The following is a 25,609-nucleotide window of genomic DNA, read 5'->3' as shown; positions in this document are numbered from 1 at the left end:
TCGTATCACCCGGTATGGCAACAAAAGGGACACGATTCGCTGCAGGTGCACGGAAAGAAACGACCAGTGTTTAACCATCGTACACAATCAACAGAACTCGAAATGGGACCGCAAGAGGAATTAATATCGCACACAAACCATTAGCAGAGGCGAGTGCGTTGAACGGACTGGTGCAACCGTACCGGCCAGAGTTGAGTTCTGGTTTTCCAACGATCTGACCATTCGGGAACGAAAATTGCATTCCATTTGCCCGGGTCGGGACCTGTGAACAGTGAAGCCGAAGTATAGCCTGGTTCCAGCCGTAATAATGTCAATATTTCATCATTCCACACCGGGTTGCATCCGGGCCAGGCGATCTAGTTCGTTTGCCCTATTGCTGATGTTGTGTGATGAGGACAATCACTTCTTAGGCACGGTGACAATCGTCCTCATCACCGGGTCCGGGTGTTTGATCGGTGCCTTGGTGGTGTGGTTTTTGCAGTACGATGCACGATAAAACTACGCTAGTGTCCTTAGTTGGCAGCACAATGCAATGCCACACACTGCACCCGGCCCTCTTAACGGTGGCGTTAACATGCAACGCATTCCTCTCATCAACAAAATCCACGAACAGGAATGATCTTCATGTGGCCTGTTAGGGTGTAGTAACTAGACTGCAAGTTAACGGCACAAAGCTTTTCCAGCAGTCGTTTGTGCAGCTTTACAGGAAGGGTTCACCACCATCGTTGTATTATTTATTACATCCCAAAGCTGTACAAGCCACACAGCGAAACGATAGCTCCCATGTAACTGGGATGTAGAACAAGCCATTGTGTAAGTTTCGATTTTGGGGTATGGAGTTTCCTTAGTATGTTCCAAAAGAAGCTCAGCTTTAAATTCTTCAAACCTCACCGAAACTTTATCATGAGAAGTCGATGCTTTCTTCTATGCGAGCAATATAAAAGGGATTACATGATTTGCTTTAATTATTAATTGCAAGCAGTTGATGCAATCTTTACAGCACTAGACTTTCCTACCCCTAAACCCCGCTGGCAACCGACTCACTTTAAGTGCTTGTGTCTTGTTGTTGCGGTTCGAATTCCTTTTACGCGTGTTGATGAAGGACGAGGCTGCAATATTTTCTCACCCATCCCCACTCACTTTATGTTTATGCTTGCGGGTGGGAGAACAAAAACCCATGTATCATCCGGATCCTTCCCCAAGCTCGTTGCTTTTAATGGAGCTAAAATGGTTGAAGGATTCAGTTTTTGTCCTTTCTTATCAGATTGATATATGCGTAGCACCCGCCAACCACACATGAGTGCTGAATGTGACGGAAAAAAAACCGGGTGCTGAAACAGACCATTGTGTGTTGCTAGGTGCGGGAAGAGCAAATTGTGATTGTGATCGTGAGGTTACGGCCTTCCGGCGCAACCAGGACGTCCCCAAACCGTTGTAACTGAATCCTGTTCGTAGGGGTATGTGTTGCTCAGAGTGGTGAAACTGTGTGGGCAACAGAAGGCAACAAAAAATGGCTTGAAAATATGCGAATGCCCCTTACCGGCTAGTGTGAACGCGTGTGTTTGTGTTCTTGCTCTCGACGAATGGTTCTAATATGGTTTTCCTTCCTGCGTCCTGCCGCAGTACCCTTAAGTAAGCACGCACTTTCAGAGGTCGCTCGGTAAACAGAAGGAATCTCATGCTAAAGGCAGATCACATGAAAGGATACAGTATTTGTCATCCGAATTTTCCTTCGGAGCTTCAAGAGAATCCGGGTTGTCCGGACAGGGCTTAAAGGATAGTGTCCGGAAGGCCTTACAACCGCATCGAGCGGCGTTTGTGTTTAGGCCGACCATTTTTGCCTTCTCTGCCCTTGTAATCACTCTAGCAACCTCCCCGAAACCACAACCGTATGGAAGCGGAACTTTGAGAGCGTTATTTGCGGTTTTGCAAGCATCAGCCAACACTTGACATATATAATTTTGCGCTTGTTGCCACCATTCTTGCGGGTGCCGTCTGTGGCTTCTGGTCGTAGTCGTCGTCCAAGACCATCCCTAGCAGATGTCGTGCCAGAGAAAAAGGAAAGAGGAATCCAGCCTTTATCGAGAGATACTGCACTACTTCGTACCGATGATCGGATGGTTTTACAGTGAGTGGACGCTAGCGTTGTCCTCCTGTGCGGCTGCTGGTCGGATGGAAATGAGCGGAAAAACCTCAACAAGCGATTGAGTGGCCGATTGTCATGTGGTCGTTTTTCTTTCCATTGTTGATGGAGGGCTTCTTTCCTCCATCGACCACAGAAGATTCTTTGTGGAGCGAATGCACCATCAATCCTTCACGTGGTGCCTCTCCATCGACATGGAGCACCCCGGAAAAGCGCTTCGACCACATTTAAGGTCGTGAACCAGATGGTGAAAATGTTGTTTTTTTTTCATCTATTCTCTTTTCTTCTGCTGTTTCTTGCTCCGCATTTTCGGAGATCCTACTCGTTCGTTCGTTTTTTTTTTGTTTTTACCTTTTTTTGGGGTCGATCGTTTGAACTCGTTGAAGATCTACACCGGTTAGGGGCAGTAGATTGTTGCTGTGGTAAGCATCGTTTCGTGCGTACATTCGCTTCGTTTCTGCGTGTACATGCAACTGGCACTCCTTCATGCCACAACCCCCTGTACCTCCTCTGCATTGCTAAATAACCAACTAACCCACTCGCGTGCCCAGCACGATGAATTCATGAGATTAAAATCAGTTCGCCTCATCATCTTCAGCACCATCATCTGCGGCCCCACCACCATCATCATCATCATTTGTCTCGTGCTTTTCATGCATCCCCGTGGTTGTGTTTGTGGGATATCCGACAAACTCCGACCACGATGTTACACTCTATCATTACAACACCTCCCAGTTCGCCAGTGGAGCCGAAATTTGTGGGCCCCAAATTCTTTCTTGTTCTGTATGGTTATGTAGTTAAGAGGTTTTTTTCCATTTGGACACTAAAGTAGCGAGTGGTTTGTTGAGGAAAAAAGGATTTTACTGCAAAATGGACGAAGATGTTCCATGATAATGGAATAGAAAGAAGAAAGAAGAATAACAATTTAAGAGTATGCCTAAAACATTCGAGTGCATGGAGGAGCTTGTGTGGAACACTGTTGTAATATAAGCTTTAGCCTTTTTCTTGAAGTTGATGGTCTGAGGAATATCTGATAACAACATGTCCACAAATAAATTAGTGACAGTTTATAGAGCGAACTCATACCGTTGCGAATTGTTGCAAATGTTCGTTGTTCTATGTAACATGTATTCTCAAGAACAACAATTTACAAAAAGATCTACAAAATTTCTCGAAACCCATAGAAAACGATTGAAATGAATTGAATATTTTAAAAGAGATGACAAATTTCATAATAGCAGTCAAAATCAAATTTAGTTTTCATTAAAATACTTTTCAAGCTGTATTTGAAAAATGACTTGCTTTTAAGGATTCTAAATTCAAGCTATCTTCCTTTAAATAAATAACAAGCTTACTCTCCATCGCAAGTGCTAACCAAACTGCTCAAATTGATTATAACCAAACCGGTCATGAAACAGTTACAGTGGATACTCAAGTTAGCAGGTTCATTGGCTGGATAATGGCACTTTGAGACACGATATGCATGCGTTATGTATTGTTTTGCATGTTTTCACCATTCTTCACAATCACTCCCCATCGTTTCGGCGTACAAGCACCGTACGAAGCAATCGAAAAATAGCGTCGCCTCACAGCTCGCTTTTTTTCCCACCAAACCACCACCGGTGGAAGTTAATGAAGCAAAGACATCTGTGCCCTTTTACTAACATAACCGTAACGAATTGCCAATGGAGGGCGAAACCGCTTTGCCAAAAATTATGATCCCACAAGCAGTCGGGTTGCTTGGGAATGCTTTCAAACCATCATTTACAGTTCTCGGTTAACGTTCTAATAAGGTGTCGTTTACCAGTTTGTACCTCACTTCCTTTCTAGTCGCACCGAAATGGAACATTTCGCTTTGCATATACGGACGCGTCGGCTGCTTATCGAAGTCGATGTGCCATTTGCGTGAACATCCGGTCGATTAATGGCTTTAACCTCCTGGTAAGATGTGGCAGCGGCTATTGTTTTGCTTTACAGCCCACGTCACCATCTTCGGCCAACTACCCTTCATCCTTTTCTTTTTTACGGTGACCGCAAGCCACAGTTTTAGCAAAACGGTTACAAAACCATTTGCGGATTTACCGCTAGCTTTTCACCCATTAGTCACAACCAATCGATCGGTCAATCGGCGCTCCGCTTTACTACCCGTCTAGTGGGGATGCAGGAAACACAGCACCGTTCGTGGTTGGGTGATTCTTCTTTTCTCGCACCTTCTAAGGGGTTGCAAAAGTTCGCGTACCGCGATACAGTAAGTTTGCTGAAAGTGTCGAGAACAAGGGTTTGTTTTTTTTTACCGCCACATCCAAACTCGTCATTGGGGAAATTGGTTTGATTGATAAGGGTTTTTGGTGGATTTGATTAATTGAAGAATTTCCTTCGCCATGGATTACTTCTGCCGTGAACGTGTGAGGTCAATCAAATGAGGCTCGTCAAGTGCAACAAATCATTTCACTTGTTTACTAGAACCTGAAAAGTGAATGGTTTCTCGTTTTTCGGGAAATAGGAACGGCCGTTCTTCCTGGAAATGGGAAGGCAAACAACCGTCGCGAAGGTGGCAAACAGTGACCAGGGAGAAGTTTTTTGCGTGAGTAAGAAAGATTTTTTTTTTGTACGCATACTTTTGTGTTTAATCGGGATGGAAAAATTGAAATCATTCACACGTATAAGGCAAAAAGTAAGCAAAGTTCCATGAAAGCACTCCGAGCGAAGGTTTCTAGTGTAGCTTCGCGCGTTTATGAGGCCCTGAGGCATAGTATGGGCTACAAGAAGGTCTGAAAGACATCTAAAATCCTACTTCCTCCAGGAAGTAAAGGCAGGATCTTAATAGGGGTGAACATTAAAATCCCCCCCTCAAACCTTGTCTCCTCGGGAAGACCAATTCTACTTTCAAAGCAACTTGACTTCGGTATACAACAGAGAGAAAAAAACCGTAACATAGTCGCGCCCTCGTCATCTAAAGTCGACGGGACTTCCTTCAGGTTCGGTATGGTGGCAAGTAAAAGTGGTCTGACACAAGGGGGTTGAAAATGGAAAAAAACATCAAGCATGTTTTTCTATCCATACCATCATCCGGTTCTGGATGTTCACCATTGCGATTCTATTAGAGGCTGCAAAAGACGACGAATTGCTCCTTACTGATGAAGTGATTCGTCGGATGATTTCGGTACCATTAAAATCCTACGGTCGACAGCTTCCTTACGGTGTTCCTTGTCACTATGATATCTTTGTCACCCGCGTGAGCTTAAGCTCTCGACCCTGAATTCTGGGCGGTTATTTCCTGGATACCAACAAATGTTACATTAATTCTGACACGAGTTCCTGGAAAGTGTGAAATGCGATGAATTTGGAGACGTTTTTCTTTTCGGTTTGACGAATGTGCTCTGTTTGTTGGTTTGTTTTAAACTAAAATTCTAAAATCTTAATACTTTCCCGCCAGATTTCGTTTCAAAGATAGAAAGTAAAACTGAATTGTGTTAATTTCTGCTTAAACATGCAATCCACTGCTGCAGCCACTGTGGTGTGGACTCGTAGATTAAAGAATTCCAGAACGGAAAATGGCCAAACGAGAGTTCGCTCAGCTACCTTGCTCCCATCTCGGACGCTTTGCGAAAGGTTCAAAAGTAAACTTTCTTTTCCACGACGCAAAACGGTTCCCGTAACGGACATCCTCTTCGGGCCAGAAACCCAACGTACGTGGCGCTGGGGCGGATGATGGTGGTAGCACGAGTGAAACTTTCGTAAACATTTTCTTATGTTTATTCAAAAATGTCTCGGTAGAAGTCGCACGAGTCGGTGGATTTTATCGGGAGATTTGTTGTGCTGCCGAGTTTCGAACCGTCAAGTGTAGGGCTGTGTGTTCGTCATCTTGCTGGGCGACAACTTAACAGCAGGCACGTTTAAATGCACCGGGAAGTCGTCCGTTGTTGTCACCGTCACAATCACGCGCCCGGGTCGCGTCGGAGGTAATGGTATTATGTTAAACTTCGAATCCCATAAAACGGACGGACAGCACAGAGTGTCGCCGCCTTAGACACCCGGTCGATGTTTGTTGATTTGTGCAAACTTCGTTTTGTTTTCGATTCAGTGCGATTTTTCCGCCGTGCTCTTTTTCCATTCCCGGCTACAGAGTTCCGGTTGAGCCGCAGGAAAAACGCCCGATGCCCTCGTTCTCGCTTTGTATTTCTGTTTTCTTATCGTTTTACTTTCCTGGCAAGAATTTACTAGCAGCACTCAATCAAAGCAAGAACTTCGTCTTCGTCCGCTCGGTGTCGGTGTGAAAGTGCTATAGGGTTTGGCAATCGCAGCATGAAGCAATCTCCCATAGCATTTCTGCATCCGGAATCTGGGATTTTCCATCCAACGCAGACAGTGCGGCAAGTTTTGCGCTCACGCTGGCAAAACTTTTGCACCACGGTAGGAAAACCGTCCAATTCGTCTCGGTGGGACCGTTGTGAGGTCAAAAGACGGATTGAAGTAGTTAAACTGCCCCGTTTGCGACGGAAAACGTCCGACCCGCATGACTGATTGTGAGATGACAGGAAATTATTGAATCAATTTCCGACAATTGAGAAATATTTTTTAGGAAGAGTAGAATGGTGTTAAGGTTAAAAGTAGCTCATTCCCGGACATGCATATTATTTTCTTGTTTTAAGCAAAATTATTCAACATATTTTTTAATTATTCGATCAAGTAGCGATCTCGAATGGAACTTGTTCGAACCTAATTATAACATAAGCAGGTGCACTACGTATGTTGCTGTCTTCGTTTCGTGCGATAGGTTTTAATTATCGTAACCCAATTCCGGCTAACAATTGCCTAAAATGTAGTAACCTATTTTGGACCGAAACCAAACAAAAACAACATCCCGCAAGGAAATGTTCTTGGCCCTACTGAACCAAATTCGCAGCCGGCCTCATGCAGCGGTGTTGTTTTGCTTCCTTCCCATACCCATTTCCAGCGAATGTTTGGGCCGGCTTGGGAATCGGGATCTGCATGTATGCACGATCGTATTTAGAGCAAACTTCGGGATGTATGTTTTTTGTTTTTTTTTTTGGCTAAAAACCGTAAGCCCATATCACAACAACGATATAACAAAAAAAAAACAACATCTCAACACTAACCTATTGAGATGGATAAAACAAGCTTTCAATGAGCTATAGATCGCAGTTACTTAACACTGGCAAAGGGTTTTAACGGCAGGGATGATGATTTACACTTTTTTTAAGCGCCATTGTAATTAAATCGATCTTTCGTGTGTGGTTTTTGCTCATTTGGTTTTATTTTCAATCTCGCTTCACACAACATTTCATGTCTTATGCCCCTTCTCGTTAAGGTACGTTAGACGAACCAGCAAAAAAAAAAACCTAGATGGACGGATGTATGTTTTTCTAACCGAATGCCGTGGTTTGCTTAATTTGCCCTTAACAATACATCCCTCTTTTACGTGCTTTCTTTTTGGTTCGTTCGAACAAAAAAACGTTGCACTCAAGCTCTCGGTTTACTTATGATAAGCAAGCAACTATCGTAAATGTGCTTTTTCACACCTGCGGTACGATTGATTACTTCACGTGAGCCTAATATAATTGCCACGCAAGCTTATTTTCAATCAGCAGCGTAAAAGGAAGATACAAACGGAATAAATCCTTTATACGCGCTCAATCCCAACAAATGAAATGCTAGCCAAAACTTAACTCCTCAGCTTCATTCTCTGCTATTGCTGTGACCGATGCAACAGACCCACAGCACAAGCCGCCACTGATAAAACGCCCGTGTGCTAACGGAAGAAAGGTGTGAAGTGTCGGTTGAAGATGGTGCGGCAATGGCGCCGAGAGACTTTACGATGCGATAAGCGACGAACGTCTGAGCATATCGTGTGTAACGTTACGCTCGAAGCACGGTTGTGAGATCGAGCGAGAGCGAATGCCATTTCGCTAGAGAAAGCTTGCACGGAAAAGCCGTTTTCCATGGCAGCTATTTAAATGCTCGAAAGCTGAACGGTACATTTTCCAAGCGTTGCCCGTTGCCTCACAGCGCAAGAAAATTATGTGGCGCAATAGCACAACGGCCCGCACAGAGTACACACACAGAGAACACACTGGTATCCGACCGAACGATCGATCCGACTGCCAAGGGGGTTTTTCTATTTATTCCGATTGTGTGTGTGTGTGTGTTGTGATTTTGTTTTCTGACAGGTTCCCGTACTGCTTCAAACGCGGGACCCATATTGTTTGGTTGTATTGTTCATGCTTATATACGGGAATCAGACGAGATGCGCCCAGCAAAACATTTTGTTTCTCTCCTGATCGGAAAATCGGCCAACGTATCCAGCCACACGTACGTCAGTAAGTGCGTACCGGTACCGTTGCTTTTCTTTCTCAGATCAGATTAGACGGAAAATTGAACGTTATTCATTGGATGATTCTGGCGCTGCGTTGTGTTTAGGGACAGAAGAGTTCGAAACCTCATTAGCGGAACGATAGACGATCGACGATTAATGATCGTCATCTTGCGGTTTATTGTGCCGCGCCCTTACGCACCTAATCGAGTTGTAATGAGCGTTGAATTGTGTAAAAAACTCTGTCAAACCGGAGCTTCTTTACAACGTTAGTCAATGAAAAGAAACTTTGGAAAAGCAGCATCTCGTGCCTGACCCTGATCGCTAGCTGATTAGAGTTCTCATCGATATTTTTCTCGGTTTGGTGATGTCTGTCCTCATTTTTAAGAATCACCCAAGAATGTCAGCCATTGAGGTTCCCTTTAAAACGTGTGGATGGAGTGGACAGGCCTGCATGCGCTAATAGGTTTACACGTTTTCTTCTTTCCCATCGGTGTAGCGTGATGTCTCACGAAGAAATGCGTTCGATGTGCGCTGAGTGCTTTGTATTTGCACACCATTTGCACCGATTAGCGGAATGCGATTCCAGCGAAAGTTGATCGAAATTGTAAATTAAGCTCAACTATTAACGAGCATGCATTGGAGCAATTTAGCGTAATCATATTTTCACCACTTACCATTTAAAGTGTTGGAAGGAATCGATGGCGGAATATTGTACTATTTGTGAATCTTCATCTTAAGGAGAGATTTGGACACAGAACTCGAGGAAAAAGTGAGATTTGAGATGTTTTAAAAATAGGCTATCACAATTATTGAATTGGTCGAATTGGCTCGGGAATTTTCAAAAGTTGTCTTGGTTTTCTAGGCTTTTCTGTAGAACTCTCCAGAAGAAATTTATCCTAGTATAAATTAAAAATTCATTTTATATTAATGTAATGCTGAAAATTAATGAATTTAGTAGGGATCTTTGAGAATCCCTTAATCTCTGATATAAGTAAGAAATAACCCAAGTACTACTAGCATTCGATTGCGTAGGTCGTTTCAGATATTTTTTTTTGCTGTTTGTGGCTATTCTTGTTTATAATTCGAAAAAGATTTTTTAAGAATTCTTCAGAGATTCGTCAACCGTCAAACTATCAAAAATATTTGAAATTGGACACATTGTTCGAATGATTCTTCCTAAAAGATTCATTACACATGTCAAACACAAGTTTCTAAGCAACTTCATTAGGAACTGTATATTTTTGAGTCGATTTCCGTCGCAACATCTCTAATTTCTTACTACATCCAAACCATTCGACCAGGCAGCGTTCCCGTTATCGCACGGCGTATTTCATAATTTTTGCGCAAATAAATACTTTTCTTCCCATCTCCAGCGTACGTGAAACATCGTACCGCGGACACCGTGCACGAAGTATACAAATGTCCGTTAATTTTGCTGTGTTTTTTTTTCCTCGCTGCGCCGTGCTTCGGTTACGCTGTGTCACCACGTTGCTCCTATTAACATTATCCCCGTAACTGTTGCCCGTATGTGTCACTCACAGGCACGCTAAAGACTGGAAAAACGGTACCCCTGCGGACAGCATTCCAATGGTGAGTGAAGCGATAAAAAAGCTCATGAATGTCCAGCACTTCCCCTTGGCGAAGGTTAGGATTGTGCAGATTGACCTAGAAAGTGTGCACTTTTCTAGCTCGTATGGGTGTTGGTGGTGGTTAGTGGCCAGTTCGTGAGGAACCGCTAGCGAGGGACCGAGGCAGGAGGCAGAGCGTCTGTGCTTGGATCGGGTTCGGTTTTCACAGCGATTACAATCTCCTGCGACCGGTTCCACTCGATGCATACCAAATCCGATCGAGAAGTAGGAGTTACACCTTGGGGACACCCGACAACGTTCTCTCGGTTTGTGTCAGAATGGGTTACATGGGTTCGGGCAAAAGGGTTTTGAATCTATAGTAGTGCTACCAAACCGGTGGGCTCGATGGTAGTTAATTTATGAGGTTTCTCAATTATAAAATGATCAACCCCCGTTTAGATGGGCAGAAAACGAGAGCACCCCGTTGCAAGAGCTTAGACAAACAATTACTTCCGCCGGTATAAAAGGGATGATGCTAAAATGATTATTTACCGTACGAATTGAGATATGAAGATAAACAAAACTTTGCATTCAAAATTTTGTAGATAACAATTCTGCTACTTCAGGAAATTCAACGCAATCCCCGCGAGGAATGCAACGGAAGTGTAGGAAGTTAATATAACAAATGGTCAGCACTTAACATCTCCATTGCATGTTGAGTGCAAACGGAGAGCAACAAAAATGCGCTATTTCAATCCTGCTGGGTAGACTGCTCATGACGTCCCATCGGGGCTGGCCATCGTTGGAAAATTGTTTACCAAACGTCACATACAAGGAAACCGTGCCGGAATCGGTGCCGTTGAGGGATTCGCGGCATACGTTTCCCTGGATAGCGAATGTTCGATAGCGACGTTCGAAATGCCCGTGGATAACTGCATCACATCCAGGGGAAACGTATTGATCTCAGCGGACCTTCACCACAATTATGGCCGCGTACGGCTCTGTGGATGTGGCGGTTAACGGAGAGGGAATTTAATTTCACTCGCTACACCAATAAACGTCGACTGGACATGGGCCGTGACGATCCGCGAAGCAGTCGGAAACGGCGAGTTGGGCGTTATGGGTGGACATCGGAATTGAATTTGCAGTGCTTCGTAGATCGTAGAGATGTTTATCATTGTTTCAATACGGTCTATTGTTTCAGAAATTTAATAACTGTTGTTTGATTTGATCTTCAACATAGGAACAAATTGAAATATGGATTGGTAATATTCCTGTGTTCTCTTCTTTAAAGGATTTCTAATTATTTTCCATATTTTTATCAAACAAATTACACCCAAAATGATGCAAACAAAGAAAAAACATAATACATTTTTCTTACTTCCCGTCATCAATCACAACGTTTCTTAATATCCGAGCAGAAATCATCTGTTCCGGCATGACGACACGGGTGTTCCAAATAATGAATGCGAATTCGTTTCGTCCAGCGCGTTATAATCGTCAGCCCGAAAATACGCTAATTACCCCCAAACTCAACGCCCCAGAGATTCCGTTCTTTACTCTTTTCCTCCTCGTCGGGCTGGAGTGTACTGTCCGATCCAGCCTGGACGAGTCTTAAAAAATGTTACGACCGACACGGCGACGGCACGGTCGCTAATCAATATTTATGTTTATCTATCGTACGAAACGACCTGGATCCCGATCGGCCGGCGGTGGCACAACGTTTGAGGTCATGAAGAGGTGCAACGTATCCAGGGCGGAATTTCTTTATTAACCAACATCGAACGGCAACCACAAACGTGGTCGGAATGTGTGCAGGTTAGTTTAAGAGCTATTTTATATATCTACGGTTCGCATCTAGAGACCACTTTGACCACAACACATCAAACAGCGTAAGGGAAGCGAACACACATCGGGGGACCGGAAAGTGGACGCAGCCGTTGGTCCTTTCTCGATGATTGATGTGTTAGTGACAATAATAACAATAAAAAAAACGAGACAAAATTCGTTATTCGATTCAGGGGATGCACATGGGGACCTGGGTGATATTTTATACGTGCCGCAAAGGATATATGTGCAATTGGCCAGGATGATGCTCGCAAACATTTTATTTTGCTATGGCACGTGCGCCTACTTCCTCGTGTGTTTTGTGCAACTGGCTGCCAGTTCGAATGCAAAAAAGAGCTGTACGCTCGGAACGCTCTCCACAATATTGGAGTTTGGTGAGGCAGAACGTGTACCGATCTGTCAATCCCGTGCTGTCGTCGTCTCACGCATAATCGAACGCAATTCTATTTAATAGCCGTTTCGCCCGTGAAAGCGTTAGCCTTCCTGCGAATGGCCTATTGCTGAGGTATCGTTCCACATACTTTCAGGAACTATCGCTCTACTCGAGAGATGGCCTACGTTAAATTCTTGTTTTGGTCCACCAGCCCGGTTAATCTAGTAAATTCTCGTACCGAATGGAAAGGATTAGATCCGGAGTGATGTGGTTGCTTTAGCCACCCTCTTCCATCGCATCTGCCCCAAACACACGCGAAACCCGGAAAGGAAGCGCGAAATAAATTGATTATTACGGTGCTGTCATGTTATCTAGGTGATGGAAGCAACCAGCAGAAGAAAAACTAGCTAGCAATCGAGGCCTAACCCTACAGCTGCAGCATCACGATCGGGCCCCATTCTAGCAGATGGCAGCAAACACACGGGGCAAAATGGTTCTTGCACACGCTGCGTGTGTTTTACCAAAGGCGCGCGATACACCATGCCGTTAATTCCATTGCTCCGAGACCCGAGAAATCTCGTCAAACCGGAATCAGCAATGGCTGCACCAGGTCGTGGTAATGTTTTCTTCCAACACGATACGCACCTTGCACCCGGGGGAGCCCCTAGGGAACACGGTCAGGAATGTTTCTTTTTCCGGTGGTTTTTTCTCCCGTTTTTGTACTTTATTTCTTCAAAGATAAGTTGTACAGCGACAGCTTAACACGATGCATTGGATGGTGGTACGTAAGATTAACCACGATCAAGAGTTGTGCTGCATGATCTAGCTCTCGTGGTTCTAGTAGATCTTGCCGGGTGTCAGACAACTAGGCAGCTAATTTGAGGAGTTGTTTCTAGGGAGAAAACAGTTAAGGTGCTACTAATAAGCCGAGAAACCTGTTACACCGAAGAACTAGCGTCCTAATTAGCAAAAATGTTTTATCAAAGGACCTATCAGCTATATTTTTTGCATGCGATCATCTTCTTTTCGTACACGCGTATTCCAGTTTCATTATGGCTCTTTTAACCGTATTATCCATGACATTTTGTGATTTTTTTTATAATTAGACCGTATAAGACTGTCGTGAAAAAGGGCTTTTGAAATCAGAAGATCCAAAACGAGTTCCACAATCTTCATCAAGAGGACACGTCTGGCAGAAATCTTTGAGCAGACTGTTGGAGTACGAAGGTTTCCAAAAATTTTGGACCCCCGTTTTGCGAAACTAGCCGTCGCTCGTGAGTGCCGTGCTCAAAACCTTAGTAGACGCCCAACGATCTACTTTCGGGGTCCTCAAACTTGCCCGTGAGAAGCACTCTCAACCGTTCTCTGGTGACTCTCTAAACTGCTGTCTACTACTAAGTCAACCCTGCGTTCACAGGCAAACTTCGTAAACAAAACCTCTTCGAAGCCGAACTTCCGTTCGAAAACGGAGGACTTTCTCTGCGAGATTTTATAGCGCTAGGAGATTGTACAAGACCGCATGACGTGTGCTGTAAAGCCATAAAGTAAGACAAAAATCGAACGATAACCACAATAAATGATCCTCGCGAAAGCGACCTAATGGTACAGACCAGCATTGTGCACGATAAGACGCGATCGGGTAGTTAGTAAAAATAAAACAGCGTATCCGTAAATGATTGATCATGAATGGGTCTAAGAAAACAAAACAAAAAAAAACACGTACACTTAGCTCGGTTGTTTTACCGGACGCCGGGGGCCCGTTGCCGTTGGTTGAAACCGTAAATCACTGACCGTTGCACTATGCCCGTACGCAAGGCTTTCAGGATGCTGATGCTTTCCAATTTACGAACGCGCCCCACTTAACCTTAATCACTTGTTTTTTTTTTTTATGTTATTGTAATCGAGCACGATGGCACGATCAGCTGTGCCAAGATTTCCGAAGACCTGTTTTGCTATCGGGAAGAGACAAACACGATAACGTCGCAAAAAAAAGAGAAAAATAAATAAAACTCTGCTTCACTTCTTACTTCACTAGCCAACGAAAATAAAGCCCTTCCCAGTTTCACTTCTTCCCGCACTGCGGCTGGCCCACATCGGCATGTGGACGCACCGAGACCCACCGAGTCACACACTTTACGCAGCCTGCCGACGAATTGAATCAAATCACCGCGCTTGCTGTTGGACACTTTGCAATTGAAAACGCAACGGTAATGGTTGGATTATGATCACGCTGATTAACTTCACTTAGAAACAATTCCACTCTTTCCCGCTGTATGTCGCATCTCGGTGTGTAAATACGCGCTCCGACCGCGTGCGTGCGTGTATTTTTGGGGAGGCTTTATTTTACATATTTTTTTTTTGCTGCTGGTGATCGCCTGAATGGGGATTGTTTCGTTGGTGTTCTATACAGACATTCCGACACGTTCTGTACCGCGCTGACGCAATCTGCACGCACCGAGAAAGAAATTCAATCACTAACGGTATATTCGTCGCTTTTGCTTCGGTGCTTCTTGAATTCTTGTCTGTTTTGTTGTACTTTTGTCAGGGGGGGACGGGAAAATATTGGGGACACCTGTGTCGCGTGTGGTGTCACCATCAACCGATCGATCGACTCATCCGCGAACCGCTTTACAAGAGAGTAATTCCACAAACACCAAACCAAAAAATCGCTTTGCTGCTTGGGTCGTTTGAAAGTTTTCGTAGCAATCGAACTACGATGGCATTTCTTAGTTAATTCCTAGCAAAACATTTCAACACTCCACTCCCAATTTACCACACGCACGCGAGAAAATCCACGCTGGAAAACGCACGAATAAACGCATCCACCTAAATACTAATTTCCGATTGATCGAACGACGGTTTTCGATGGAATAACTTCAACTAGCCGCAAGCAACGAACGCCGCCGTTTTCACCCTAACTTCCCGGATAGAGGCTGGCAGTTGGATCGCGGGATCGCGCGCGCCCGCTCACACACGATTGCGCCGGCGAAGAATGGGTAGTTCACCTTCGGGTAGATCCCGTTGCTTCTTCGCTCTTGCAGACCCGAAGAAGGCCAACGTTCCCGTTTTTGTGTCTTGTTTTTTTGCTGTCCGCCCCTATTCTTTGCCGCGGTTCGTTTCGTGCTGCTAGCCTTTTTTTTTTGCTTTTGCTCGGTTGGTGTTATCTTCTCACACGTTTGATCGTGCGTATGTACGTGTGGGGGTTGTATTTTCCTTTTGCTACACTCACGTCACACATACCACGTAGAACACTACACTGTCGAAACCGATCGCACGATCTCGCGCCCGCTCGGTAGGAATGTGCGTAAAGTGCCGGCAGCGTATGTTGCTCCGGCTGGCTCGAACGTTCACAGGTGACTAACTGGTGGCGCACTGTGCTCGGTTTGGTGTACACTCCTTCGATGGGTGGCGCTGCTGGTTGGCCATCGGGTAGCCACTCGCGCGCTTGCCGACACGATCGTCTCGCACATCCATCCCGGGCGCCACAGCATCTCCGTGACTCACGATCGCGATCCGCATCCGAGTCTTCGGAGCTGATTAAGGGTCACTCTTAAGGGCCGGCAGTGGTGCACAATGGGTCGTTTTTCCTATTTTCTTTAACGAGCTACACCACTGTTACGAACAATTTTCCCATTTTTTCTTATTTCTCATCACCACAAACCGCGATAGAAAGTAAAAGAAAATGTTTCCAATTTTTCGCCCCACGGTTACGACCAACGGTTTCGAATGGGTTTTCCGGTACGACTTTTCCGTTGTGAATGCGCTCGCTTCGAGAGCAGCAGCACAGATAAAGCCACCGTCAGGATAACGTTTTCCAGCCTCGTCGACCGGTGCTCTGCATCCTTCGGGCGTGTGTTTTCTCGCGCTTGCTCACCGGGTGAGAAAATGCCAGTCGAACAGGCATCGTCAGTTTTCTCTCGACTCGCGGAAACGGCTGTCGTGTGGCAGCACACTCACAGCATCCGAACGCGCGTGCTGTGTGGAAAAGTTATGTTGACATTCGCTCTCGGACCGATGCCAACAGCCCGAGCCACTCACAAGTACCGCGTCACGCGCTCGGGCCCAGCACTCCTGAGCTGAGTTCCACGAAGTTGTCGTCGTCGTCGCCATCATCATCATCGCCGTCAGCGGAAAAGTAACTGTTCTTTGGACAACATCTCGACCCGCGCGGGGCGGGCGATGTTGGTGGGCAGCGAAAGCTTTGTCTAGCTTTTTTTTTTCTTTCATCTTTTGTTATGTGGTTAGCATCTTGGCTTAGGGGTTTGAAAGAAGGGGTAAGTATGCGCTACTACCCCCGTGACCCGTCATCGTTGGAGCGCGCGCTTGAATGTGTACGTGTGTCCAATGGGTAAATATTGTTTAGCGAGCGCAAAACTGTCCGTCCGCAAGAGCCAAGAGTTGTGTGGTGTTGCACCCGTTTTTTTTTTAGTTTGTTTGTTTGCCTACAGCTGCACAGTACAAAAATGCATAATCATTGATGTGATTGCATTTAAATGTTCTTGCTTTTTTTATTTTTTTTTGGTCGAGAAATAATATTAGCCATTGGTTCGAAATTAGCTATTTCTTTCGGTTCTTTTTCAAGGAATACTAAGAAATAGTTGTTTAACCTAGAAGTTTCGTCTGTGAAATTTAACCATAAATTAAGCCAAGACACTCTTTAACAAGGACTAGAATTCTCAATGCCAATACCTCAAAGTCACGTGAAAGTGATTTGGACGTTTAAAAAAAGCAAACCTCAAGTTCCAAATTCCGATTGATGAAAGTTCTTCCGGAAATACCTTCACTAAAGTGTGACTCTCTCTGTGCACTTGTTTACCAACTCCATTCGTCACTCTCGCGCACTTGTTCTCTCGCGTTGGAATGAACGTTTGGCATGAACTTTCCCCTTTCGTATGCGTGAATTTCGCGCCAAAATGAACCGTTTTTTCACCGACGACACGTGCGTTCGAAAGGAATTGAACTCCAGTTCGGGTGGATTGCGTTTTATCAGTTCATATCCCGTTTATTCCTCTCCCGTCCCGTCAACGTTCCTCCCAACACCCAATCGCCGTTCGAAATGACTTCCGCTGGGCAAAAAGCAGGAAGCGAAAGCCTTCTTTACCATCACGCCACCCGTTATACGTTCGCTCATATCCCGGTTGATTAGCACACGATGGCCGTAAACGGTGGTGGGGGAGGAATGAAGATTTCCGAAAAGCGCAATAAATTTTTCATTAGAACATTAAATCACAAATTAATGAGGTCCTGGCCCCGGCCATTCTCCTTCCGCTCTTCGTCGCGGGTGAAGAGTTGGCGGAACTTGCCATAATTTAAATTGTGCCACCGCTTGCACGTTTTTCCGAGCCCTTGAAATTCATTTGCATCCGGACAGGGCAGTGTAGGGACACAATAGCGAAAGGAGCAGAAACTTTACATTCGCACGCATAGCATGTTGGGGGTTGCAGTCAAAAATTTCTCGATGAGTGCGCACTAAAATTACCATCGAATCGGTCTCATCTCGCGAAAGCGACGGTGGCCAATCAACCACGGCAAAGCTGGATGTGTTCGTGGGGTGGAGGGGGGAGCAAAAAAGAGGCCGGCTTAGATCGAAAAGTCACGAATCATTAATTATGTCAAAAGGCAAAAACTGGTCCACCGGCTCGTCTGCCATTCGGCTTGAAGTGGCAAGCAAAGGATATAAAAGCCAGGTCGTCCTTCGTCGGCCGCTTTGGAAGATAAACCGCGGATTGACACATATGTCAGCTGCCATCGTAAATCGTTCACCTCTGGGTATGAAACCACCCTGCGGGTGTCTATTTGTGTGTGTGTGTGAGTGCGTAGGTCGCTGATTAATGGGTTCTGTTCGCGTTTAGTTCACCCGTGCTTTGCATCATTTTCTTATCGTCATGGTTATCCCCGTGCCAGTCGGGGGTGCCAATGGGAACTGCCAAATACAATCTCCAAATTTACATGAAGGTGAGAAAAACACGTCAAAAACAAAAGGACACTATTTTCGTACGTTCCGAATATGTCCTTTACGCGATAAATATAGAGTGATATTGGTAACGCTCGTAGAAAAATTTCAGCTCATACAGGAAACCACAATGCGGCTAAAGAGCGAAATAGAATAAAATGCGTGTTTCTTAGCACACAGCATGGCCACGTGACAGTTCGTCTGGAAAAGTGGCGAATACAAAACTGGAGCAAGAGAGCACTCGGGGAGCCTATTTTGGCTTGCAAGGACGAAGGCTGGAGTGTAAGGATTGGAGGTGGTTAATAAAATTCTTCATCCCTTCTTCGTGCGCGTTGGTAACAGCCACCACACACCATCCAGTGGTCGGCGTCTTCGCAAAAGGTCAATAAATCATTCACGTTCCATTAGGCAAGTAGTCTATGCCGGGAGTGTGGCCAGAAGAGCTGTAGCGGGTGGGTGTGTCGCTGATGACGTCAGGGAACCCACACCCACACGGTAGTCTCCTTTTGCCGGCTGCTTGTGGTACGTGATCGGTGGCGACGTCACACGGCCGTTAAAGCCGGAAGCAGAAGCTGAACGCAATGCCCTGCCCGAGATCATCGGGCATTAGGCATCCCGCTTTGACGTTGCGTTGTTCGCTACGTTCGCGTTTGAAGGATTTGGTCCTTTTCCTACGGACTTTTAAAGCCTGGAAAAGCTGTACAAAAATTTACAAACAAAATTAGCGTTCCGGGAGCGGGCGAAAAAAAAAACATTTCCATTTCTGCTCACGTACACGCTGCCAAATGTTCCCCGTATCCGGTTTCTGCTCAAGCAACAGTTTCCGCCGCTGTCCCAGAGAACGTGGAAAATGCAACAGAAAACGAAAAATGTCCCGGAATTTATGGTAATGAAGAAATGAAGATAAAGTAAGAGCAGCACAACGGGCAGCAGAAGGTAAATGAAACCGGACCAAACGGCGCGACACAAAGCAGTTAGATCCATTTTGGGCTTTGACGAGGGTTTAAAGGTGGAAAGCTGAATTTTAAAAGAACGCGTCTATTGGCCACAGGGACCGAGACTAGACATGACAATCAAGTGGCAGGGCTACTCCTACAAGTGATGGCTCTCCTTGGAGAATATTTTACAATACGTTTTATGAATTTAAACATTTAATTTCCGCATTACAATTAGCGTTAGGTTTTTTTTTTCTTTGGTTAATTTATCAGCTCACTCTAACAAGCTAATTTTACAAAAGCCTTTTTCAAAGCGATTTTTAACCTTTTTCTTATAAATGCTGAGCTGTTTAGCTTCCCCCGGATGTTTTCCACAAATTAATTACCTTTCTACGTGTTTCTTTGATGGGTTGATTCTAGTTCCGGTGTAATATCTAAGTGCAGTTGGAACTGTCCTGCCTGCCCGATGACGATACACACGCGCAATTGCTTGTACGCAAATGAAACCAGCAAGCTTTCTTTGTGTAAAACTTTCATTCCTTGATTCCGTGGTGTGGGGCGTATTTTACACAAGCGCCAAAATTTAATTTCTTCTCATAACTCTACCCTGTTTTTCCACATCGTGCTGACTTCTTTAGCAGTCCGTTGCGTTCTTTATTGGATTTTAATTGACTAGTTGGTGGGGGTTAGGGGTAGTATGAGTGTGTGTATGTGTGTGTGGGTTTGTGCCTAGAGATGGTGTCGAAGCACAAAGGAAGGAAGTCATTTTGCGAAATGGTAATGTCGTACCAGCTGTTACAGCTGAACGGCACGCCAACCGTGGTTGTGCATTGACGATCGATGGAAAGTGGAGCGCGTGGAGCGAGGCTGGAAAAATGTTGTCATCTCCCGTAAAACCTCAAACAGACGTTGCTCGTGTAGTGTGCAGCATACCGTACCCCGGTGGATGGACGGTACAGGAGAGCCCAACCGTGCGGAATGGCCAGTTGGTTGGATGCCTAAGCATAACCACAACACACCCGGAGGTTGGGTGATGCTGGTGTTGTTAATTGTAGATATTATGCTAATGGTAGATAGATTTACTGCCACTGCTTTGGTGGCAGGCTGATGTGCTGTCCACCGTGCTGTTTCAATGTCAGCAATGTACGTTTTATTCGTTTACAGCATACCACGGGGATGGTATTAGGGTTTCGGTTTTTAAAAGAGATGGTAGGAATTGAAATTTGATGAGCAATGTTTTTACTTCTGCTTCGAGGAATTTGTCTGGTTAGGCCTACATACTATAGCTTTTTTAAACCTTTTTCCAATTTAATATTAACAGAGACTGAATAAAGAGACATGATTAAAGCCCCAACCTTGCAAGGAAATCAATAAATAAGAAAATAATTGACTCATGAGTTGAGGATCACTTGACGATCTTTATGTTGATCACATCTAAAAGTTTAACATTCTGAAAGAGACAATCATTAACTGTCAATAAGCGTAATGAAATTCCAGTCCAAATGAAAGACACCAGATACAATGCAGGGGTTTCTAGTTCGAATGGTACATTCAAGCCCTTTCTAGATTCTTTTCAAGTTGAACTGGATTATGTAACGCTAGATGACGAATCCTTCACAGTTTCTAGATCTTGTTGTACATGAAATTAGTTCTGTAAATGGTTTGCTTCATTGACACAACCTTAATAGTGGAAAGCGGAAAATGGCATATTCCAGTTCAATTTGAAAAGTTTCCAGGAATGGCGCTTACTTTGCCTCTCTCCCGCGCATCCACTAGTACAGGAGCTGGGAGTTCACCTGCATCGAATGAGTATGTGATGCACACCCACACACACACCGTAACGGAGGTGAAAATTAATTTACACATATTTACCATAATTATTACAATCAATTGTATCCGTTCTTTTTAATCATCATGCCAACGTTTACCATTCGTGTATGCAAATAATCGAAACCTAATTTGCCTCGCAAACACGTGCACATTACCGGGAGCGCCGTGGCAATTTTCCCGCCATCCTACTTAGCGGGTCAGTGAACCGCAGCGCGGACATGCAATGTTGGTTGATTTACCGACTCGAATCGGCGAGCATTGGCGAACTTGAAAATCTTGTGCCAGTGCATGTGTTTTTTTTTTTTTGTTGCTTCTATCCATTGTTTTGAAGTGGAAAGGAATCACGCTCCTTGCAGTTCTTCTCCCTCGGGTCAGGCACAAAACCGCAATAACCACCAGATGAAACTAACCGGATGAAGTTTTCCACCATATTACCATCATTTTCCAATTGTTTGCATCTTTCCCTCACTCACTCTCTCTCTCTCTCCTTCCGGTGGTGGTGGGTGCCATAACTTTGTTCAAAAACTTCCACCCAAAGACGCACGGAACGGAAGCAGATGATAACCTTCGAAAGTTTTGCATTGGGCTCGATGCTGCTTGTAGTATGTGTGCATTCCTTTCTTCCCTCGGGAGGAAGTTACCGCGGGGTTGCAAACACAAACCAACACCCGGTGAATAATGACGCAATGATTGGTGATCGCTCCGCATCCGCGGTCCGTACAGCCAGCTTTCAGTGTGGATCTAGATTAAGCTGAAATGCATTCTGAAGTTTTGCTAGATCGTGGAGTGACACACTTGCCAAAAAGAAAATAGAGCCGAATGACCCGAAAGGGGAAATTCTTCCCATCCGCGCTTCTTCATTAGGTCCCGGTTTCGTTCACAATTGAATGTATTCTTTCGTATCATGTGCGTTTTCATCGTGTCGCACAGATTGTTCACACCGATAGTAAAAACCGGAGTTGCATTGCGTTGCCCGGGACGCTGCAATTACACCCGACCAGGTAGCCTTAATTAACTTGTGAAGGGGCAAACTTCAATTGCACTAAATCGGGCTCATGTATCGAGATATTTATCTATTCGGGCCGGAAAAGAAAGAAAGACCTCGAACAAGATTGGTTAAGGAGGGATGAGTTTGTGCTGATTTTGGTGTGATGTTTGCGGAAAGTCTTTACAAGCCAATCTTTACAAGTTAATGGCCAAAGGACAGGACAGGCTTAAGATAAATAGCAACAAGCTTCCAAATTGAGCTTGGAACGGACATCTCAGCCTTCTCAAACGTAAGCATTCGGTACAATATATTACAGGGTCTTCGGGTACATGTGAGAAAATTGGATTTTCTTCTAGTTAAATTTGAATAAACAGATTTATAAATAGAATCTTTTCTTCTTTCCCGATTTTAAGCACGATGCGAGATAAATTAGCGGTTGTAAATAAACTGAAAAAGAACTCAAAAATTGCCTCAGCTTTATTATTTTAATTAGAAAACCATGGTTTAAAAAAAATTCTTCATCCGACTCTGCATTCCTGGAATAATATTAATGATAAGAGGCTTCCATGTTTTTTTCTGTGTCGTGGGATTCTTATATGACCAAGGACAGGCGATCATATCCTACCTTAGACGAAGACATCCTACTGCTTCTTATTATATGGTTGTTCTGTCGCAGAATTTTGTTGAATTAACTGGAGATCTTAAGCCCTGAGATGTTCAAGATCATACCAAACAGAAATGGTTGGAATGTTCTCAGAAATACAGCAGATACAGTCGAGGTCTTAGACGAGCTTACATATCCCGTAGGTTTTGTTTTATCAGCATTGCGTGTTCTAATCCCCCACGGCACTAGACCGAATTGCGGTTCGTTTGTTTTACCGAACGAAACATACCACCTTGAAGTAGCCTGAAGGAATTTGTATCCACAACAAACAAACACCAGCAATGGTTCGTTTCGGCTTCAATGCTTCCCACCAGTTACAGTTTTGTACCGGTCTGGACCACGGCTAAACGATCATCAACATCATCATCCGTTCAGCAGAGAGCGGTCAAAAGATACGTTTTCCCCATTTGTTCCTGCTCGTTGGGTAGAGCTTCCCGCGCGCGATCGCCGATGTGTTGGAACCACTGGTTTATGATCCTTCCCAAAACACAGCAGTGTGAGCTCGTGAGACAGCGCTAAAGCGTGTGGCATTCCCTAACAAGCTTCCAACCATTTGTTTCTCCACACTCGACCGATCGCACTCGATCGGTTTGCTGTGCATTCCCATGTAAAAAAAAAAACTCTCCCGTACGATTCGCGGTAATGGTAGCTTTTAAAGTGCATAATCACGTAATATGATTGTTTCCAAGCGTCTAGAAACCTGCGTCGGGCTCTCGAATATCGCCCAATATCGGGAGGGATTCGTGTCGAGTGAGCGGCAAAGCACCTAGGAACCCAGGATCGACCGCATCACCGGTATTTCGAACGTGTTTCGTACGAACGCGAAGCAGGCATGTAAATGTGGCGCTTGGCTGGTGTTTTGTTTTACCGAACACCATTCCCGGCCACGGCTCACGGTGTGCGCCAGTGTTTGTTGTTCTAACGCGTTCTTGCTCCATCACGCTTGCCAGCTGTCGATCACGAGAGCACAATTAGGCCCCATCATCATCATCATCACCATCATCATCACCGCATTCTCACCGTGCTCTCCGTTTTATGCTTTTCTTTGCAGCGTGGCCAGCGGCTTCCCGGACTCGAGAACCTGCCTGCTACACCAGAAGCTGCAGATGCTGAACGTGTGCATGGAACGGCGCACGCTACGTGACGGTGGACTCCCGTTTGCAATGCGACCAAGCACAACAGGAACCACGGGATCCGGACCGGGAGCGGGAACCGGTGGTGGTGACCAGTCGGATGAAGAGTTCTTTGACTGTTCGGACGATGAGCAAGAGTCCGGTGCAACAGGACGGTTGTCTCGGCTCGGCAACATGCTGCTGGTAAACTCGGACGAACCGTTGTACATTCCGGTCACGCAAGAACCCGTCCCGAAGACGGAGGATCAGCTCGAAGACGATGCGGAGGTAATGCTAAAGCTCGGTCCCGGCAGTGAGCTCTGCACGCAGATGATGAGCGCATCGCTGCTGTCCGACATGGAAAGCTTTAAGGCGGCCAACCCGACCGGACAGCTGGAAGACTTTATCCGGTGGTACAGTCCGCGCGATTGGATCGAGGACGAACCGGTGGATGAGCAGGACCCGTTCGGTCGGAAAGGGCACCTAAGCGCACGGATGCTGATTCCGGGCAATACCTGGCAGACGGTATGGGAAGGTGCCAGGCCCATCCCGGCACGACGTCAAAAGCGGCTGTTCGATGATACACGCGAAGCGGAGAAGGTTCTGCACTTCCTAGAGTCGCGTACGATCGGCCAGATTGCTCAACTTACGATGGCCACACTGTTTCACGTTGGCGTACTAACGCTGACGCAACATGCCACCCCGGATCGGGCCGTTGTTCCGCAGTTCGAAGAAACGATTGACCACATGACAGCGGCCTGTTGTCGATTGTCGCGAGAAAACTGGAGCAACGGCACAACCGGAACCGGTCCCGCACGGGCCAACTCTCAAACCAAGTACGAACAGCAGTTACTCGCTGAAATGATGCAGCTCGAATGTACCGTCACACAGGCACGCAGCTTACAGCGAAAGCTGTTCCCGGTTGGATCGAGCGAAAGCTCTCCGTTGTCCGACGAAAAGCTCGCGCAAGAAAGGCAGCTTGTACAGGGTTTGTTGCAAGCGCGTGAAACAAATCTACTAGAGGGCGCTAACAGTCCCACGGCCGGTCAGTTGATGGGGTTGTTTGCTGAAGCTAAAAGAGCGGCAAACGAACAAGGAAACAACGAGCAGCAGCAGCAGTCGAGTGGCAATGTAGATGTCTGTTTGTGTTATAAATTCACTGTCAAAATATTAATTTATATTCTCCTTTTCCATGATTAGACCCTGCCGGATCCAATCGAAAAACAGTTTACTCTGCGGCTTAGTGGCAACACCGTCAGCAAGGGTGCAGGGTCACCACAATTTTTAAGGTTAATTTAAAAAAGCTTTATAGTTTCAGAGGAAATTTTGTCTAATATGTTTTTTTTGTCTCTTGCAGAGCAATACTGATGCCACAAGAATTTCGTCTATGTGGAGCGTTCAGCCGCAATACTACATTTTACTAGCTGGTCACATTATTGCTGAGAAAGTGACGACTATGATACTGCATACAAACTGTAAGCTGGTACAATTACAAACTGTAATGGTGTTGGGATAAAGTACCATAATCCTTTCCTTATAATCCAAGCGTATGTTAAGCTCAAATACAATTCAAGATATTAGCGTTAAAGAAAACGTACTCGAACATGTTTCCTAAAGCGGTCGGAAATATTGAGAAACTTGCAACTTTGCTGAGAGCACGTATTCGACCTCTATAAATGAGGTGGGTCGCGTTGTATAAATTTTCTGTTATATTCTTGATTTTGCTCGCTTTTATTCTAGATTACTTAAATTACACTCTGTTTAGAAAGCTTTCGCAACTAAGACATCCGTCATGTGTTTATGTAGCTGTACAAAAATTTCACAATTACCTTTACGTATTCTGGTAAAAACTCCTATT

At 45.1% G+C, this 25,609-nt stretch overlaps 1 protein-coding gene across 1 annotated transcript in view; it reads left to right on the top strand.

The window, feature by feature from the left end:
• The window catches only part of LOC128712394 (rab3 GTPase-activating protein catalytic subunit-like), a 98,266-nt gene extending 73,091 nt beyond the window's left edge, over nucleotides 1–25,175 (top strand). Inside the window, exons 2-4 of the mRNA XM_053807288.1 lie at nucleotides 23,691–24,882; nucleotides 24,952–25,040; nucleotides 25,109–25,175. Coding sequence (XP_053663263.1) covers nucleotides 23,691–24,882; nucleotides 24,952–25,040; nucleotides 25,109–25,175 — 1,348 coding nt within the window. The remainder of the gene's footprint in view (nucleotides 1–23,690; nucleotides 24,883–24,951; nucleotides 25,041–25,108) is intronic.
• Nucleotides 25,176–25,609: the final 434 nt, after the last annotated feature.

This window comes from Anopheles marshallii, chromosome 3, assembly GCF_943734725.1.
Source record: "Anopheles marshallii chromosome 3, idAnoMarsDA_429_01, whole genome shotgun sequence".
Taxonomy (NCBI): domain Eukaryota; kingdom Metazoa; phylum Arthropoda; class Insecta; order Diptera; family Culicidae; genus Anopheles; species Anopheles marshallii.
This window is presented reverse-complemented; position numbering and strand designations above follow the sequence as displayed.